The 19,491-nt window shown below is 46.8% G+C and overlaps 1 protein-coding gene across 6 annotated transcripts in view; it reads left to right on the forward strand.

Annotated features, from left to right (window-relative positions):
• The window catches only part of itpr1b (inositol 1,4,5-trisphosphate receptor, type 1b), an 80,165-nt gene that overhangs the window by 51,012 nt on the left and 9,662 nt on the right, over window positions 1–19,491 (forward strand). For 5 of the 6 annotated variants that reach the window (XM_056436958.1, XM_056436960.1, XM_056436959.1 and 2 more), the window contains 14 exons: window positions 4,471–4,648; window positions 4,785–5,038; window positions 5,702–5,902; window positions 7,207–7,317; window positions 7,649–7,744; window positions 7,825–7,962; window positions 8,377–8,484; window positions 9,068–9,299; window positions 12,408–12,530; window positions 15,972–16,147; window positions 16,657–16,821; window positions 17,553–17,742; window positions 17,978–18,070; window positions 18,855–19,003. In XM_056436958.1, the coding sequence (XP_056292933.1) occupies window positions 4,471–4,648; window positions 4,785–5,038; window positions 5,702–5,902; window positions 7,207–7,317; window positions 7,649–7,744; window positions 7,825–7,962; window positions 8,377–8,484; window positions 9,068–9,299; window positions 12,408–12,530; window positions 15,972–16,147; window positions 16,657–16,821; window positions 17,553–17,742; window positions 17,978–18,070; window positions 18,855–19,003 (2,214 nt within the window). Of the gene's footprint in view, window positions 1–4,470; window positions 4,649–4,784; window positions 5,039–5,701; window positions 5,903–7,206; window positions 7,318–7,648; window positions 7,745–7,824; window positions 7,963–8,376; window positions 8,485–9,067; window positions 9,300–12,407; window positions 12,531–15,971; window positions 16,148–16,656; window positions 16,822–17,552; window positions 17,743–17,977; window positions 18,071–18,783; window positions 19,004–19,491 lie in introns of those variants that run through there. The other variant, XM_056436963.1, reaches the window with a different exon arrangement.

Raw genomic sequence — 19,491 nt, forward strand, 5'->3', positions numbered from 1 at the left:
AAAGTCCGTGGAAAAAAATGAAATCCCAAAAGTTTAGGAAAAGTCCTGGAGATGTGTTATACTCACATGTTCATTGACGCTGAGTTTGAAATAATTAATATGTTTTTAAAAGAAAGACGCTCTTAATATAAGCAGGCACACGCTCTCATATATTGAAAATGTTTGGTTATGGAAATTTGGTTTAAAGTCCTGGAAATCCCTTGGTCAGAATGTTTATGACCCCTGAAGAGTAACACCGCTGCTTCATCAGCTTACCAGCAATTAGACACCTTTATTATCTATTCTTTCATTCTTTAATCCTTGTAATTGACTGTGTTGGGTTGTCGGGTGGCATCCTTTACAGCCACAAACATGTTGCTTGGTGACCTCCATCGGGCTGCGACGGCACACGACAGCTTGGGCTCACACATTCACCAAAACCATGGCTTGGTACAGTCTCGGTACTCCAGGCTTTTGGTAAATTCTCACTGGCCGATTCGTCCGTCGTCATGTTGAGAGCTCAGTACAGTGAAGTGAAATGCTCCCAATCGTGTATTCAGCGCCTTTTTAGAGCAAATAAAGAAGCAGCATACACATAAGAGAAGTGAGCAATTGGTGATGGTGTTTTAACAACAATGTACTGACTTATTGGCACATTTTGGCTTTGAAGAAATCTGCCAATGCATGAATTATTGACCTGATGTGACTTCCCATGAATAGCCTAAACATGTTTGAATGCCACGTATGCTCACGCCCTCCAGGTTGTTGTTCAGTGACGAGCAGCAAATAGACTAGTAGTGAAACTCAAGCCGACATGGTGCACACGGGCTGTATCAAATGCGTCAAACGCCACTCCTGCATACTCATCTGTGCACCCCATTAGGTGTGTGTGTGTGTGTGTGTGTGTGTGTGTGTGTGTGTGTGTGTGTGTGTGTGTGTGTGTGTGTGTGTGTGTGTGTGTGTGTGTGTGTGTGTGTGTGTGTGTGTGTGTGTGTGTGTGTGTGTGTGTGTGTGTGTGTGTGTGTGTGTGTGTGTGTGTGTGTGTGTGTGTGTGTGTGTGTGTGTGTGTGTGTGTGTGTGTGTGTGTGTGACCATCCGTCGACTCAACGCTGCCTTTGTGACCTCAGATCCGTAACTGTTACAGGACCCAACAGGTGCCACCACTCTTACACAATAGGCTTGTTGTGGCACGCAGACACCCCCCCCCCTCCCGCACACCACCACCACCTCTGCACGGTTCAGGTTCACATGACAGCCAGCTCTTGGAAAGCTTTAAAAAGCTTTCGCACAGTGAGTTTCAAGGGATCAGTGTCAATAACATACCAGCTCTCTTCTAACTTTGGGCAAGGGGTTCTCCTCTTAAAATTCAGTTTATACTCGATCGAAGTTCAAGTATGCCTATTTTTTTTTTTTTGTGAGATTAGTCCGTCACACATTCTTGTTTGTTGGTTAAATCACTGGATGAATGTTGTTTACTTTGCTTGGCTTGTTGCCTGCGCAGAATCGTGAGAGCAACAAGCTCACACCTGCATTTCACTTTCATTTCAACCTCCCGTCTGGAGCTCTTTCTTTCGTCGCGGCTTCAAAGAGCAGATCTCCGTGGTTACCAGCTGGGCGGCGGCGGCGGAGTATGCCACCGAAGATCCCTCCCATGAGCACAGGGGATGGCTTTGTCGCTCGCCAAAAGGTGTCAGGCGGGGAGACGGCATTTAAAAAATGAAAAGAAGGGGGGAAGAAAGGGCTGGTGGTATAAACAGGTCTTGCGTAACTGGCCCGTGTTGATGCCAGGAGCAGGAGGGGGGGGGGGGGGGGGTCAGCTGACAGGGGGAGAAGTAGGTGGGCGGGCGTAATCATCGGGAGGCCAACGCTGTGCCACGCTGTAGGATCTGTAGAATTGGGGAGTGACTTTTTTTTTCTTCCTCCTATTTCATTTCATTTATTTATTTATTTGAACAAATGAATAAACCCAGGGGTAAGTGTGTCAATGTCAGCGAAGGCTCAATTTCAACTGTAGTCCCTGTGGCCAGATCTTAACGCCTTCACTAATGGAGAGAACGGTTCTCACAGTAACATAATAAGAAAGCAATAAACATACAGGTTATGATCAGATTCTGGCCTCATCATAAAATCATTTAAAAAAACATCATAAAAAGCAAAACATTGTAAGTTACATGCATATACGACGAGGGCGTACGTTTGAACTCAGCCAAATTCCATGTGTGTGCACACACACACACACCGACCCCGAGTCTGCTGCCCTGAACATGAGTGACAGCCGCAAGCTCAGCAGGACTCCCAGGAGGCCTTATGGCTCTGCAGCGGGACGCGTGAAAAAGGAAAAAGGCAAAGCCCCCTCCGGGAGAAAGGGCGTTGCTGACTATTTTCTTTAATGACTCAGCAGTTCGCAGGGATGAAGTGGGCGGGATAAATTTTGGAAAATCGGAACCAGTTTTCATATGTCTCGAGTCTCATTCCACACAAGCGTCCATCCGATGCCATTCAATAACTCTGAATGATCTACGACCTGCGTAACCTGTGCACGAGGACCACCGATCTCTGACGCCAACTTTTTAGCATTTGACCGTTATTCAGACTCCCCAAAAATATTTGATACCCCGCCCTTCTTTAACCGAGAGCACGGGGCAGCAGCGGTCGCAACGCTGGTCCCGTTGCCCACGGCACGAGTGGCCGACGAACAGATTCCCTTCACATCGGTGAGGAAATTGAGTTTTTATGGCCACAGTCATGAGGTCCATTTTAATATGGTAATCTGGTAAAGATGCTGCCCCTGGAGCTGTTGTTTCTGTCTTCGGCTGACTACTAATCGGATCACTATGGGTGGATGACCTCTTCTCGTAAACAACACGATGTTGAGGCTCGAAAAACAAGCGAGGACAAACTGTTGCGAGAAAAAGAGGACAACCGCTTCACAACATGAGGTGTTCTGCATCCTCTTTTTAGGACTGGACTCGGGTGGTTCTGCAGACGTTATCTCACAGATTATCGGCCGGGGTTTCATATTTTATTATTATTATTTTTCTGAGATTTTTCCATGCAGGTGAAAGTCACTTTACATTTCCATGGATGCCCCCTCCCGTCTTTTGTAAAGCTAGCTGGGTTAAGCTAAACCTGGAAAGAGTCTTATGTAATAGGCTTTTTCACAACTTCCCCCAGAATCCATGTATGCGATAACCGACCAACACCCGCCCTCCTCGCTCTCTCTCCCACCACGCGCTCACTTCGTGCCGTTCTGGCGCCTAAAAATAGGGCAGGGCTTTCCTCTCTCCGCCGCTCGCCGTCTGTGGGCTGATGTAACGCCGTTAGAGCTGAGGCGCTGTGTGCCCTCACTGTAACCACTCGGCTGATTACAGGTCTTATGTAAGGAGGGATTGTGGAGAGGAAAAAAAATGGCACATAACATATGAGCCCGTAGCAGAAAAAAACAATAGCCCCATGCATTCAGGATTGCCCTCCCTGTGTAGTTCGGCAGAACTCTCACTCACACTGAATCTCACTTTTGAGCTCGGGGAAAGCCAAAAAATAATTGTGTGGTATTGCGCAATCAAATGAGGCCAAATTCTATTCGTGTTTCCACAGCTGTGTTCCCTTACCTGCATGTGCCGTGCTGGCACACCTTTGTTTGTGTTTGCACACTGGACACCCCCCCCCTCCCCCTATATGAATATGACTATTCCAAATATTGTTATTTTCTTATTTATTTTTTGCCCTGGCCTGCCTGTTTGTGTTGCCGTCCTACGGCTGCCAGAGCCACGCTACTCTGTAGGGGGCCGATGGTGTGAAATCAAGGTGAGGCCTTGCACTGTGGAAGGGGGCTTATGCAACGGAGCCTCTGGCCGCCTGTGTTTCGTATAACGGAGAGACAATGATAAGAAGTGGAGGTTTTTAAATAGAAAATGTCCTCTGACCTTGAAGACCCTGTTCTCACACCGCCGGCGACATTTCAATGTTGAAAGCCGGCCACCAACATTAGTTAAACAAATAAAAGAGCAGTTTATTTTGTTTTATGTCTTTTTATTCAGTCAATCATTGCAATATAATACAAGATTATTCTATATTATATACAAAATAGAAAGAATGAATAGGGAGAAGCAAAAAATGCTTATATATTTCTGTCCTAAATTATTATTATCAAATAAATCCGATAACTAATATGAAATAAAGAATAATAAGAACAAAATAAAGAAAAATGATATATATATATACACATACACATCTTCCATAGACATAGGTTTCACACCTTTAAAAAATGTTTTATAAATAATCGTTTTGAAAACCAAAAATGAGTTGACCGTTGATAAAATTCATCTCCTTTTAATCTTTTAGTTTTTTTGTACAGTAAACTTACAAACATCTTTTTAAATCATATAAAAAAAGTGGCTAAACTCCGACAAGTAACCGTTCTTTAGTGGAAATCATAAAACGTGCGAGTACAAATAACATGCATCGTTTTTTGCGTTCCTTTTCCTCCAGCGGTCGTTCTTCCAGCGTTTGACTGGGGACAAGTCGGAAAAGTTCTTCAAGGTGTTTTATGAGCGCATGAAGCTGGCCCAGCAGGAGATCAAAGCCACCGTGTCGGTCAACACCAGTGACCTAGGAAGCAAGAAGGACGAGGAGCCACCCGACAAAGACACGCCAGCACGCAAGAAAGGTGACGGGGCCCGGAGACTAATACCCAGTCCCTAAATGCCTCATCATTTATTTGTTTTATTCCAACCTTTTTTTTGTTTTAGGAATTTCATCCAGATCCAAGTAACCAAACCTTATTTTTTCCTGAATTCTGAAAGACGTGGTGTCGGCGGTGGCGACCGAGGAGGTGAAGGAGCAACTCGCGGAGGCCTCCGTCGTCACCAAGAAGGCCTTCACGACCTACCGCCGCGAGGCCGAAGCCGAAGAGCACCAGGCGGCCGCCGACGGCGCCCCCGCACCGACTCCCGACAAGGGCCTGGAGGAAGGCCAGATGAGCGTCATCATCACCATCATGCAGCCCATCCTGCGCCTCATGCAGCTGCTCTGCGAGAACCACAACAGAGAGCTGCAGGTGAGCCGTCGCCGAACCCCCCCCTCCCCTGCCCTTTGTTCCCAATTTCTATCACCACACTCGGTTATACAGAAGCGAAACCGCACCCAAAATAGGCATTTGCAGAACTTTCTGATGCAGCCGTTTCCATATCTGGTGCGGCTTGGTCTGGTTTCGCTATGAGTGGTGTGTGTTGATGTTCGGTAATGCGCTAGCCCCCGCAAGCCCAGACAGACGACTTCCTCCTCGCGCGGATTCTTGTTTGCGCCCCGAGACCTTTCGCTGGCCTTTCGTTAAATGGTAGTCGGCTCGGCGTTGAATCATTCTCGTCTCGTCCATCGTGACCCGGCGTGGGTGCAAGATATTGATTTACCGCGCACATGATCAATTCATCGAGATGTTTCTGTTCCCGACAAAGAGATGGAGTAATTGTGTGACGGCTGTACGGGCTAACGTGCTTACAATAACACGGCGAGAAGAGGAGAATGAGCCTCGTTGCTCTTAACAGGCGATTTTTTGTATTTCTCGCTTCAGCGAGAGACAGAAAATGTTGGTTAAAAAAATATATTTTCGCGACCTGAGACCACGATGCTCAACATTAAATGCCACAGTTTGGGCTTTCGTATTTGGGGGAATAACATGGGTCCTGACGTGCTTTTAAAAAAAATCTCCTTCCATCTCCAGAACTTTCTGCGCAACCAGAACAACAAGAACAACTACAATCTGGTGTGCGAGACTCTTCAGTTCCTCGACTGCATCTGCGGCAGCACCACCGGCGGACTGGGGCTGCTGGGACTCTACATCAATGAGAAGAACGTAGGACTCATCAATCAGACCGTGGAGAGCCTGACTGAGTACTGCCAAGGCCCCTGTCACGAGAACCAGGTAATGCACGCACACAGGGACGCATGCAAAGGCACACTGCAGTTGTTCTATCACTATATCGTCTTTTCATTTGTTTTATTTCGATGTTTAAATGTTGTTTTCTTATCAAATACTTGATCAAAACGGTCTTTTTCATGTGTAGTAACCACACTGGTTGTATTATAGTTAGTCTTGAGCATCTTCTCATGCTCAGCACTCAGCTGCCAGGTCTTTCCTCAACAACAACAACAGCAGCAGACTGGGCAGCGTGCCTGTGTTAGTCCTCTGCTATGGATCGGCATTGCTTGATGGCGGCATCCCCTCTTCAAGCCGCCGCAGCATCGGTTCACGGCGTGTGTGAAACGGGCACGAGTAAAACGAAGCGGCTAAATGCAGTCTCCGGTTCCGCCGATTCCGGTTCCCTCAAACGGCGCCAGACTAAACAAAGCTCTTTGTTCATTTGCTACTGAGAGGGAAAAGAGAGCGAGGGAGACTGAAAGAGACACACACAAGTGCTGGAACTATTTTAGTGTGCGTGGTATGATAGGGGGAGGTTGGATGTTGTGCAGAGGGGTTGTACGAGGTACTTCACCGTAGTTGGTGGTCGGAGCAAAAGCAATGTACCACGGTGGACGGGGGGGGGGCACCAGCAAAACTCACTTTACCCACCGTCAAGAAATGTCTCTCTCTTTACAATCTGTTCACCGCTTGTATCGTCAGACAGCCCTCGCTTTGGTGAACTGAAGTTATATCCATCTTTGCTCTCTTCAAAGCCACCGGATCCAGTCGGGAAAAACAAAACAATAATCTTACCTTGCAGAACACAAGTTGCTCGTCTCCTGCCTCGATCGGTTACGTTGTGTAATTGAATTACTTTGGTGAATCTCAATAGTTCGGGACTTCGACCCGTCTCATCAACACTCGACTGCCAGGGCGGCGAGGTGGAGGGGGGTTGAAACATATACATAATTTAAGAGCTCTAGATGGATGGAGGGCAGATTGCGTTGTGTTATCTGATCATAACGGGACAACAAGACGGCAGCATTTGAAAACATTCAATCATATGTAATTGTTGTTGCTTTTTACTATATATTCTAGTTAGTATTAGATATTCCTTTATTAGTCCCACAGTGGGGGAACATTCAGGACCACAGCAGCAGGTGCACATTAGAGCATTAATAAAAGATAAAAACCAATAACTATACTAAAATACTAAATATACAGAGGAAATATATACACATTATAATATTAGCTTTCCGACTACTTAATACCGGTAACTCTTCCTGCCTCCACTGTCATAAACGTTCACGTCTTTGGTCCATCAGAACTGCATCGCCACTCACGAGTGCAACGGGATTGACATCATCATCGCTCTCATCCTCAATGACATCAACCCGCTCGGCAAGAAGAGGATGGACCTGGTGCTGGAACTCAAAGTGAGTGATTATCGATGCAAAGGGAGAGGAAGAAACACTTCAAAACACTTTTAGTGTCGCATGTTCGTCCTCCTTTTTGCCGTAATCACAGTCACATTCCGGTGTTATGAGCAACTCGGCTCCCCTTGTTCTCTTGAGGTAATCAAGTCATTCCAGGAAACCACAGACCGAAGAATATCCTCACATTTTAATTAGATGTTCCACAATATGTTATTACAAACCATCATCATTAAGTACCCTCAACACAAATTACATAATACGAGTATTTACAGTTTTGAATGCCCAAATAATTCCCGTTTGCCCTGTCATCCGTGCTCTCATCTCTCCGTAGAATAACGCCTCCAAGCTTCTTCTCGCCATCATGGAGAGTCGCCATGACGGCGAGAACGCCGAGAGGATACTGTACAACATGAGGCCCAAGGAGCTGGTGCGCCGTCACACGTCATGCGCATCATCTCGCGGCATACGAGTGGACGTGATGTGTGACGGGGGCCTGTGCTCCCGCAGGTGGAAGTGATCAAAAAGGCCTACATGCAGGGCGAGATCGAGGTGGAGGAGCCGCCGCAGGAGGGCGAAGGTGACAAGGAGGCGCACTCTGCGTCGCCGCTCAACGTCGGTCACAACATCTACATCTTGGCACATCAAGTAAGCGGCCCGACTGTCTGTGGGACCCACGGGTGGGTCTGTCGGGGTCTGAGCTGAAGACGTGTTCTACCTGCCGTTCTGGACTCGTGTCCTCTTTTGCGGCCCTCGGGCGACGCGCCGCTCAATAGCTCGAGCGTCTGTACAAAAAGTAATTGATTAACGACTTCAATTACAGTTCCGGGGAACACCCACTGTCAATCCACACCCCGCAGACTCATTACGACCGGAACATCGTGCATTCGCAGGAGAGAATAAATAGCGTCTATGTTCATTACCCAGGCGTTTAAGTACCAACAATGTTGGCTTCAGAAATCCCCAAAGCGCATGCCGAATTAACACATGGAACAAAGAAATGTCTCTTTAATGATTCATTAATCTGTTAATCCGTTGATCGGATGGCGTTTGTCTTTTCAGTTGGCCCGGCACAACAAGGAACTACAGGCTATGTTGAAGCCGGGGGGGACGTACGGAGAGGGGGACGAGGCCCTGGAGTTCTACGCCAAGCACACGGCTCAGATCGAGGTCAGTGGTCGGGGTCGCGGTCCCCGGACTAAACGGGGCCGTACTGAATCTGCCACCGTGAAGTTTTACTGAGAAATCATCCCCAAAAAGTCTGCCCTGTATTTTTTTTTTTTAAGCCGTCTGCGTGAGCTGCAGGCAGTTATGTGACTCATTTTTTTTTTACGGGCCTCACAATTACCTCGAGGCGTGTGATTGATGAATTTCTTGGCCATCACATTGTGTACCTAAAGCGACCTGCAAACACCGTTTGGCATGTCAACACGTTTCTCTCAGGAGAAGGAATGCTGATCGTTGACTCCTGAACTGAAGGTGTTGGTTCAATGTTATTTGTTTTGCAAAGTACAGTTAGTGACAATAACCAGGCAGTGTGTGTGTGTGTGTGTGTCCTTAAACTGCTCATTCGATTTGATTGCCTTTATACTCAAAGATCTAGCCTGCTAATCCCTATAACTACCATCTTGTTATCTTATTTATTTATATTACTCAATGAAGCAAGAAGGAACGTGATGCGTCGGGCGACATGTGTGTGCGTGTGCGCGTGTGTGTGTGTGTGATTAGTGACCGCCTCTGTTGTTGTGTCCAGATCGTACGTCTGGATCGCACCATGGAGCAGATCGTCTTCCCCGTGCCCAACATCTGCGAGTTCCTCACCCAGGAGTCCAAGCTGCGCGTCTACTACAGCACCGAGCGGGATGAGCAAGGCAGTAAGATCAATGACTTCTTCCTGAGCGCTGAGGACCTTTTCAATGAGATGAATTGGCAGAAGAAGCTGCGAGGTACTCAAGAGGATCCCGGTAACACCAACACGGTTCCCTGTGCGTCCTTTTTCCTCAACTCTTTTTATCTCCTAGTTCCTGGTTCACGCCATGTCCTCCTGCATCCCTCCAGGCCTCCACGCCCCACCAGACGCACTCCATAAATGTTAGGTTAATTCAACTTGTTGGCACGATGTGTGAGAAGTAACTAGAGACCAGATTCCACTGTACTTCCCTTTGGCAATTCGTCAACTGGAGATCACGAAGGATTTGCCGAACTCTTCCACCACACCTTCTGCAAAATCAACAGCCAATGGCTCCTCTTTCAAAGCCAGAAACCAGAGCAGCAAGTACCAAAGATGTGATGTCATCAAGTATTTTTCATCCGTACGTGAACGGGAGATTGATTTGGTGGTTTAGGGGATTTTGTTTCTCTTTTACACCCAAAAGAGTTTTATTCTTTTGTGGTGTTTTTGGATAAAAGTACCCGTGTACACATAACATCCTTTCAAGTCACTGTCTATGGAGAAGCTCAAACCTTTATACTTGATGACATCATAAATTTGGGAGTTTTAGCACCTCGGTTTTTAGATTTGGGAGGGAGTTGCTCATGTTTACTAATATTTCTTGGAGTGTTAAGACCTGAGAAATAACATGTGTACAATTTGAAAATGGGAACCCTTTAAAAAAAGAAAATGCGAGGACAGGAAATATAGAGCGTTGCATATATACTTCTAATTATGTGGCGTCTTAACATGTTGGCAACACTAAAAGTATTATGGATAACCAGCTGAGAACCCAGAGGAGCGTACTGGGTTAGCGGGGTTTGTTGAGCCTAAAGTCAGAGTTTTCAATGTCACAACGGTTGCTCTTTTTTCTTTTTTTAAACCTGGCTAGATCGCCATGGCAACCTATGCCGTACACTCGGACTTGGTTTGGACGATTCTCTGATTGAAATTGTCGATAAACTAAATCTATAAATGCAGATTCTCACTGAGAGACTACGCTTTATACACAAACGTGTTGCGCCGCCACAGGAACTTACCTGCGTTCAGTTGGTGGTGCAGAAAATCTGAGCATGAATACCGTTTTACTTTATTAGCAGGGTTGTTATTGCTCCTTACTGAATCCACTTCTGATTCTACGCACGGTCTCTCGTGCTACTCGTTATCTGTGACTGGGGGTTTTAGGCTTTGTTGAGCCAGCGAAGGCAAAGAAAGCCCGGCTCTGTCAAACTTGCCTCGAGGTTCACACACCTATGGTGCTCCAAATATTTATGTCCTTTGCAAATCCTAATCCATATCCGTAATGGTCACGTCATGTCTGCAAACAGACTCGACACACATTCTGTTTCTATATCATAATGAGCTGCAAACAAAGACCACAAACCGACTGATAACTGAACCCAGCGATGTTGCAGGTTTCAAGTGTAAAAAGGGGGGCTTCACTCTGCCCCCCTTCCCTCTGAGGCCTGGAGGAATGGAGGTGGAGAGCATGTACACCTTGATAAGAATATGTATGATATAAGTTACAATAGTAACTGTACGAGTGAATTAAAGACTAAGATGTGTTTTCCAGCTGTGAGTGAGTGATGTCAGCTGTGTAAGTGTGATGTGGCGCATGGTTAACGCAAATGTTCTGGTCATTACCCAAATTGTTTTGCGCATTGCGAGTCCATTCACAGAAAACATTGCATGTTGTGAGGAGATTAGGGTGTCTGGTTCCTGGATTTATTTTAGCTGCAAACGGAGAGGTGAATGCAAGATTAAAAAATTGACGTTTACAGATTAACCTTTCGAATGTCCCTCCTTTTTAGTCGAGTGAATTTAGAGCTTAAACTGTGACCTTGAGTTTAAGTGGTCACAAGAGTGTCGACTTTAGTCTGGGGTAAAAAAATAAAAAAGAAGAAAAAACTACGGCTGGAGCATGAAACCTGTCGCCAGGTTCTAATCCAGAGTTATTTTTTGTGATTCCTGCTTCATTAGGACGGGAGACACGGACGAGAAGAATACCAGTCAAGATCGAAGCCCAGTCGGCTGAAAAGATCCTGAGTTAGCAGGATGCTTTAAACCCGTCCCATCTTAATGGGATTAATGGCTTCGGCCCGTTTCATCTACCTGCCAGTTTGAGGTCACGCTCGTTCAGACATTCTTTACCTCTGACGACCCTCAGCGAGAAAAATGAAGGCACGGTAGTAAACGCGGGATATTCCTCTCGATCGGCAACCAGCAGATCAGGAACTGCAAGCCGAGACGGGAGAAGCTGAAATGAGATAGAGAGAGAGTGTGTGTGTGTGTGAAGCTTAAGTCCTCTTTCTTTTTAACAGTACGCAATTATTTTCACTCACCTTAAATACCGTCGAGCGCTACGTTGAGGTCCCCTTTGAGCAAGGCAGGTCCTGGGCAGGGGTGACTGTCGGCCGCGTGGTGGCCTGAGGGGACGGCTCGTCTACGACGCGACGACACGTGACGACGAATGAATCCGCGCCGCGCGGAGAGACCATGTTGTTCCCGCGGGGTGCGAACCACTTGCCATGATGAATAGAGCCACTTCTGGGCCTTAAAGTCCCCACCCGCAGTTCTTCTTTTCAACTAAACGGGCTCAAAATAGCAACAGCACCATGCTGATCTCCTGACCGCGCGTGTGTGTGTGTGTTGCGCATGACGATTGGTGTTGTGTGCTCATGGCTTTCAGTTGTTCCCGTTTTGACCCTTCAAAGTGAATCCTTTGGTAGCCATTGTGGTGCTGACCATGTCACTAAACGGGCCCCATCGGATTTGGTTTGATGAATGTGTTTCACCCCAAATTTGACAAGTTTCAACAAAAAAAAGAGTGAAATGACTCCGCTCAACTTTGGTAGTCAAACTGATAAAAGCGTGGCCAAAAAAAGTTGTTTTGCAGTGGAGGAACCTGATGACCAAAGGGTAAAACTCCATAATGTAGGAAATAATCCCATCTTTATTTCAGCTTTAGTTTAGGAAATAAACCAATAGCACACATTTGACACGCTTTGCTTCTCCTTGGTGTGAAACGCTGATGATCCACGTGTGTTCTACTGTAAACCTGAGTGTTCGTCGCCATCGTCGGCCACATTGCGCTTGATGACCTGTAGGCTCTTCGCTGCAGTGCGATGACCCGTGTTGAATTGTCGAATGCCCCGCCCCGCAGCTCAGCCCATCCTGTACTGGTGCTCCCGGAACATGTCCTTCTGGAGCAGCATCTCCTTCAACCTGGCCGTGCTCATGAACCTGCTGGTGGCCTTCTTCTACCCTCTGGAGGGACGCCGCGGAGGTCAGTGTGCTCACGTCCTCACATGTGGATGCAATTGGTGCCTTTTTTTTTTGGGGTTGTGGTTGACTGTTCTATGCTGATGAAATTGAACATTTGTGTGTTCTTCTTGACAATGTCTCCAACTTTTAATTATTTATATGCGTGTCATAAGTTCACGGCATTCCATAATTGCTTTGATTTGGTAAAAAAAAAAAATGCACTGAATTGAGTCTGCCGATGCGATTTACAAAATTCCGTCCGTCCTTGAGCTCGTGAAACTCTCGGAGAACGATCTTTTGTCTGTTAGAACAACAGAACGAGTGTGACTGTTAAGCACAGGCCAGGGGTGTGGCGGGTGACATGCAGTACATGTCGTGCTCGTTGAGAAACCTGTATGGCTAAAATCTGACGAGAAAAGAATTTGGGTCACGACTTGCCGAGCGGTTTCTTTTTTTGTTTTGTTTTACGGGCTGGAACGCCGTGCAGCTAGGGAACAAAACATCTGGCTCGGCGTGTCCTCGACGACCTCGGTGACGGGCGAGGTCGGGCCATTGTGCGCTCTGGCAGGAGTTCCCAGCATTCCCAGCGTTCTTGATATCCGGAGAGATAAAAGGTGCTCCCCGAACCAATTAGTTCTATTCCCGGGACACACCTCCACAGCTGAGCCCAACTACACCCAGCCACCACATATAGTATTGCGAGGGATTGCGCTGAGTGTGTCATTTATTTCTGATGTTTCTGTCCTTTAATTAATGGGCGTGATTCGGTAGTTAAATTAGACGTAAGGCAATACCTGCAGCACGGGTTGCATGTTGGGTGACGCAGGTGCCACGTTTTTGAATTATTATTATTCAGTGTCGTGAGCACACGATGCTAAATCTGCGAAAAACTGATTAAAGTGTTCTGAGCTTCAAAGTACTGAGTCCAACATAATCGTGAACAACACCATCTTTCTGACCACAGAAGATTGAACGCAGTCATGAGAACATGTTCTCCCCCCCCCTGGACACAAAAACCCTCAAACACTTCCTGATGTGGCGTATGCATAAACCCTGCCCGACATGTGATTACAGCAGCTACAGTCACGTGGTCAGATCTCACACGTAAGATGCACTATTAGTGCTCGGTATGCTCAACCGAACACCGTGTGCTCTCGTGCCTGTAATTTGGGTGTAGCCTCACACCTACCAAAAGTGAGTTTGAACACAAATGGGAGGTGTGATGAGAATGTAATCCCGTCACAAGATTTGCATCTTGAATTGTTTTGCCGTCACGGAAGCTTTGTTTCTTGATTACGGCATGTCCCGTTGATTGATTGTGTGTTTTCTGGGCTCCAGGCTACAGGTGACTACACGCGACACGTGATTTTGTTCAGACTTCTGGCCTCATTCTCACTCTTTTTCTCCATGTGTCACTTCTGGTAACCAGCTGTGTGCGTTTGTGTGTGCAAACATGCGTAAATACTGTGGTCTCGCCGTGAGGTCAGAAACTCGAGCAGGAAACACAATACCGTGCTACTGACAGTGTGGAATATACCACTGAGAGTGACACCTAACAGATAGGTGTACACACACACACACGCACACATACAGCGACAAAAAAAGTCTGATTTCGTACTTAATCTGCAAAACTGAATCCTTTTTGATTGATCTGATAATCTGCGTCAAAGCTGCCGAAAATCACGTCACCGATTCAAAATGGAATTTTCTTTACGGATGCAAGTTTTTTCCGCCCGTTGCGTCGGTGTTGAAGAAGGTTATGACGGAAGCATTTCAAGGTGGCCACTGGGGAAACGACACCAGGCGACGGCTACCAGACACACACGGTCGCCTCTGAGGGAAAAGAGAGAACCAAAACTCACACGACAAACATGTACGAAACAACCTGAATGAGTTTGCGTAAAGAACATAGAGCAACATCTTTGTTTTGAATGAGCTATTTCACCGGGAATTACAAAAAACAAACAAACTGGAGGTAATTCCGTTCCTTTGTGGGAGCCACATAGTTGACCTTATTGCTCACACCATTTAACTCCTGATCATGCGGCCTGAATGTCAAGATTTAGGTTGAGGAAAAAAATCGGGTCTGCTGTTGGGTCACAAGGTGGGACAGACTTCTAAAATAGAAATTCAAGAAGGATTATTTGAGTGTCAATCTTGAGTTTAACAAAAAAAAAACGTGCAGTTTAATTTTTTTTGTCTGTTTCGCTGTCTCTTATTCCTTTTTCCTTTTCCTCCGATCTCCTCGAGGGCAGCGTTTGTGGTCGATGTTAAAAGCCGCGGGCGTTAAGGCCGGCATTGTTCCAGTGCAGCGGAGCGGAGAGAGAGAGAAGACTCGCATTGTGATTCGCATTACACTTTCAATTGTTCTGTTCTGGGGTCAAACGGCGAGCTCCCTTTTGTTTGAACTTCCTCGCACTGGTGGAGAAGAGACAAAAAAAGACGTTGTTAGCTTAGCTTTTTTTCGAAAACTCCACGGTTGTTGTTTTTTCAGTGTCAAAGGTCCTCTGGGAGCTTAATGGTTCATTCCAGGACAGACCAATGTTTGTTTCAACCTGAGGTCTGGTATCAAGTGGGGGGGGAAAAAGAAAAGTTTCAGCCACTGTTGAGTTAACTGTGAAGTGTCTACGCGAAGCTTTAATATGAGCTCAGATGGTCCTCCTGTTTTCCTCCTTGTAATAAACCAGTGTGAACTTCATTTGGTAAAAAGCTTGACACACTTATTTCTTTACGGGTCTCTTCAAAGCAGCTGTGTTTACCAGTCCAACCCTCTTTTTGCTTTGTGAAGACACAGTGGCATATTGTCTTACCTGGGCAGAGAATGAAGTCGCCGCGTGTTTGTCATCCGAGCTTCTGTGTTGACGTAGCTTGTGCGCGTGAGCTCGCGGCTCTCGTGTCTTTTTATTTGTCTTCTTCTTTGACTTCTTCTTTTTTTTGTTTTTTTCATATTTGTTTTCATTTTCTTCTTTGTCTTCTTATTTGTCTTCTTATTTGTCGTCTTTTTCTTCTTCTTCACAATGGCATATTCTGTAATTGACACAAATGTGTTGTTAAAAGTTGTGTTTTTGTAGTCGTGGTGACGGAAAAGAAAAAAAAGAAGGCGGGTGAGGAGAAAAGCACGAGTACTAAAAACTAAACAAACAAACCGATCGCGCCTCTTCTCTGGTAAACTTTGTTGTCCCGGAAAAGGAAGTACGTGAAGTGAATCTGAACAAAGGCCGAGCTGGAAACCGACGCGCATCGCCTCACTGCAGCTATGCACACGTTGATGTCACAATGCGAAGTATGCGGGGAGGACGAGTTGGAGGGAAGCGCTCGAGATTCCCGGTCACATTTTCAGTCACGTGTGTCGTACGCACGCCGAGGAACGGCGTGCCCCGTGCCCGAGTCACGGAGGTCAAAAGAAGAACGATGCGCTCATTTCACACCTCTCTCCCCAAAATGTGACCTCCTTCCCCCTCAGGGACGCTGGAGCCCCATCTGTCCGCCCTGCTGTGGATGGCCATGCTGGTTTCCCTGGCGATCGTTATCGTCTTTCCTCAGCCTCACGGCATCCGGGTGCTCATCGCTTCCACCATCCTGCGTCTGATCTTCTCTGTCGGCCTGGAGCCCACGTTGCTTCTGCTGGGGGGTTTCAACGTAAGTGTGTGTGTGTGTGTGTGTGTGTGTGTGTGTGTGCGCTCGGGAAGCGATGATCAATTAATTGTTCAGGCCTCGCTCGCACGTGGCCAGCGTACCATTTTAGATTGTGTGTGTGTGTGTGTGTGTGTGTGTGTGTGTGTGTGTGTGTGTGTGTGTGTGTGTGTGTGTGTGTGTGTGTGTGTGTGTGTGTGTGTGTGTGTGTGTGTGTGTGTGTGTGTGTGTGTGTGTGTGTGTGTGTGTGTGTGTGTGTGTGTGTGTGTGTGTGTGTGTGTGTGTGTGTGTGTGTGTGTGTGTGTGTGTGTGTGTGTGTGTGCTAATAGCACAGCATCACGCATGGATTCCACTATCGGACCCGCGGGCTTCACAGTTGGGGGAGCATTACGGCCGCTAATAGAAATGTCACTTGTGGTTGTCGGGCGTGTTGACGCATTAGCCCCGAGCAATACGTCTTTTTTTTTAAAAGTCCTTCCCCGAAGCTGCTGTAAACCGTCCCTCGTTCTCTCCAGTTGTGCAACAAGGTGATCTTCCTGACGAGCTTCGTCGGGAACCGCGGAACCTTCACGCGCGGCTACATCGCCATGATCATGGACGTGGAGTTCCTGTACCACCTGCTGTACCTGATCATCTGCAGCCTGGGGGTCTTCGTCCACGTCTTCTTTTACAGCCTGCTGGTACGTGAGCTCACACGAGACGCATCATCGAAAATGTGTCTCCACATGTACACTACCGTTCAAGAGTTTGGGGTCACTTAGAAATGACTTTATTTTTCAAAGAAAAGCACTGTTTTTTCAATAAAGATAACATTAATCATAAATACCCTCTATACATTGTTAATGTGGTAAATTAATATTCAAGGTGGAAACGTCTGGTTTCTAATGAAATATCTCCATAGGTGTATAGAGGCCCATTTCCATCAACTGTCACTCCAGTGTTTTAATGGTACATTGTGTTTGCTAATCGCCTTAGAAGACTAATGTCTGATTAGAAAACCCTTGTGCAATTATGTTAGCACAGCTGAAAACAGTTATGCTGGTGATATAAGCTATACAACTGGCCTTCCTTTGAGCTTGAAGTTTGAAGAACAAAATTAATACTTCAAATATTAATCATTATTTCTAACCTTGTCAATGTCTTGACTATATTTTCTATTCAATTTTCAATTCATTTGATAAATAAAAGTGAGTTTTCATGGAAGACATGAAATTGTCTGGATGACCCCAAACTTTTGAACGGTAGTGTACATGTTTACAAACACACACACATGGTGATGGTGTACAAATTGGATTTAGATGCCTTTTGATTGGTCAAAATGTTCACTATTCTCCACCAATCATTTAACAATGACATGTTTGTATGGAGATTCATGTAAAGGCTGTGATCCACACCCCTTTCCTCTTTCCAGCTCTTTGATCTGGTTTACCGAGAAGAGACCTTGCTCAACGTGATAAAGAGTGTGACTCGCAACGGCCGCTCCATTGTTCTGACGGCCGTGCTGGCTCTCATCCTCGTCTACCTCTTCTCCATCGTGGGCTACATCTTCTTCAAAGACGATTTCATTTTGGCTGTCGACAGGATACCCAACAAAACTCTGGGTACGTTGAAGTGCAGATTAATTCAATTAAACGGTCAAGAGACTGAAACCCACACACACACACACACACTGGAGAGCTAGAAAATACCAAAAAGTGTGTGTCCAGTTTAATGTAGATGCATTTACTTTCATGTCCCTATTTATGTTACTTTTAGCATAACCATACAAGCATAAAGGATTTCACCATTAATACGCATGGTGGGAATAACATTGTCTTGTCTCCACCAATTGAAAAGAGCACGGGGCCAGCATGGTGGGAGAGTTCTTCTCTGGCGGAGTGTGCCAGAAGGAAAACGGAGAGAACTGTTCCACAGAAGCCGTAGCGGCTGGTAGGTTGACCAAAAGTGAACGGAAGCTGTGTGAGTGTGTGTGTGTGTGTGTGTGTGTGTGTGAGACTGGCCGCCGGGGCCAAAGGGTTCTTTTTAAATGTGAAGCCATGTGTTTCAGCATGCGTGTCTCTCCAGAGATTCCCAAGCGTGTGCTTCGGCTGGAGCCCGTATGTGTGAATATGCGACGGTCTTTATGTCCTCACGGGCGACGCCGCGACTCAGCCGGAGGAGATTCGTTCCGCCCGCGATGCGAGACGACGCCGGCGGCCGGGTGGTCACGGGTTTAAACCCGGTGGGGGCTTTCGGGGAGCAGGGTGCAGGGCTCTAGGCTCGCCTGAGACCTGATGTCAAGAGGTCAGGGATTAATTACCACTGGGTACAAACGCAGGTCGACGGGTGCACCCGGTGATGGCGCAGGGAGCTTTTCACAGCAAACCTACTGACCTTGATGTGAAAAGCCTCCAGTCACAGAGGAACACACGCACCACCTCGACATCGATCAGCCGGCCACGTCGAATCCTCACGCTGGTGCGACTTTGCCGAGGCCTCAACCGATCCGTCATCACCACGCCGCCTCATTAGGATAGGCTGGTGACATTCCCAGACTTCTTATATCCTCACACCCCCTTCGCTGAGGCTGAGAGGAAATATATAGAAGGATATATAAAGTATTTTTTGTGTATCTATCTGGCCTCTCTTCTTTATGGATCTAGGTGTTGCCCGGTCGTAGCAATGCAGCTGACAGAGAATGACTGTCTGGCGGTGTCTGTGCGTCTCCCTGCAGCGCCGCTCACCGCCCGGCCGTCGGCGGTGGTCATCGAGGGAAAGGAGCGGTCGTGCGACTCGCTGCTCATGTGCATCGTCACGGTGCTGAGTCACGGCCTCCGGAGCGGAGGAGGTGTTGGAGACGTCCTGCGGAAGCCATCCAAAGAGGTGCAGAAAACAACCGATGAAGACGTCACACCCGAGCTGAGTTTAGATTACAACTTTACAACGGTGTCATTAAATTGCATTAAATTCCCCCGCCTTTAAATAGTCGTCTACAATCTACCGTTCACCAACACGCTTCACCCTCGTGCTTGCGCAATCCCTTCCCACACACACAGATTACCTAAAATTGAAGGCAATTAAAGTGGATGGAGGAAACTGAAAGGTGACGTACTCCACATATAAACATTACGATTTTGACAGAATAATATCAACATTGAGTGGTTGGCTAACCAAAGGATGAGGTGGTGTTTCTTAAAAAGCTCCAGTGTGTCTCTGGACTTGAGACGTTGCTCCGCTGGCAGGTCAGAGAGGTTGCGTGGAGGCCTTTCATAACTTCAAACGAGCCAGAAAAAAGCATTAATGGTACTAATCCAGGATAAAGACAAGCTTGTGCTGTACCACAACATGTGTTGGATCTGCAGCGAGTCCCC

The sequence above is a fragment of the Pseudoliparis swirei genome, chromosome 18 (genome assembly GCF_029220125.1).
Source record: "Pseudoliparis swirei isolate HS2019 ecotype Mariana Trench chromosome 18, NWPU_hadal_v1, whole genome shotgun sequence".
NCBI lineage: Eukaryota > Metazoa > Chordata > Actinopteri > Perciformes > Liparidae > Pseudoliparis > Pseudoliparis swirei.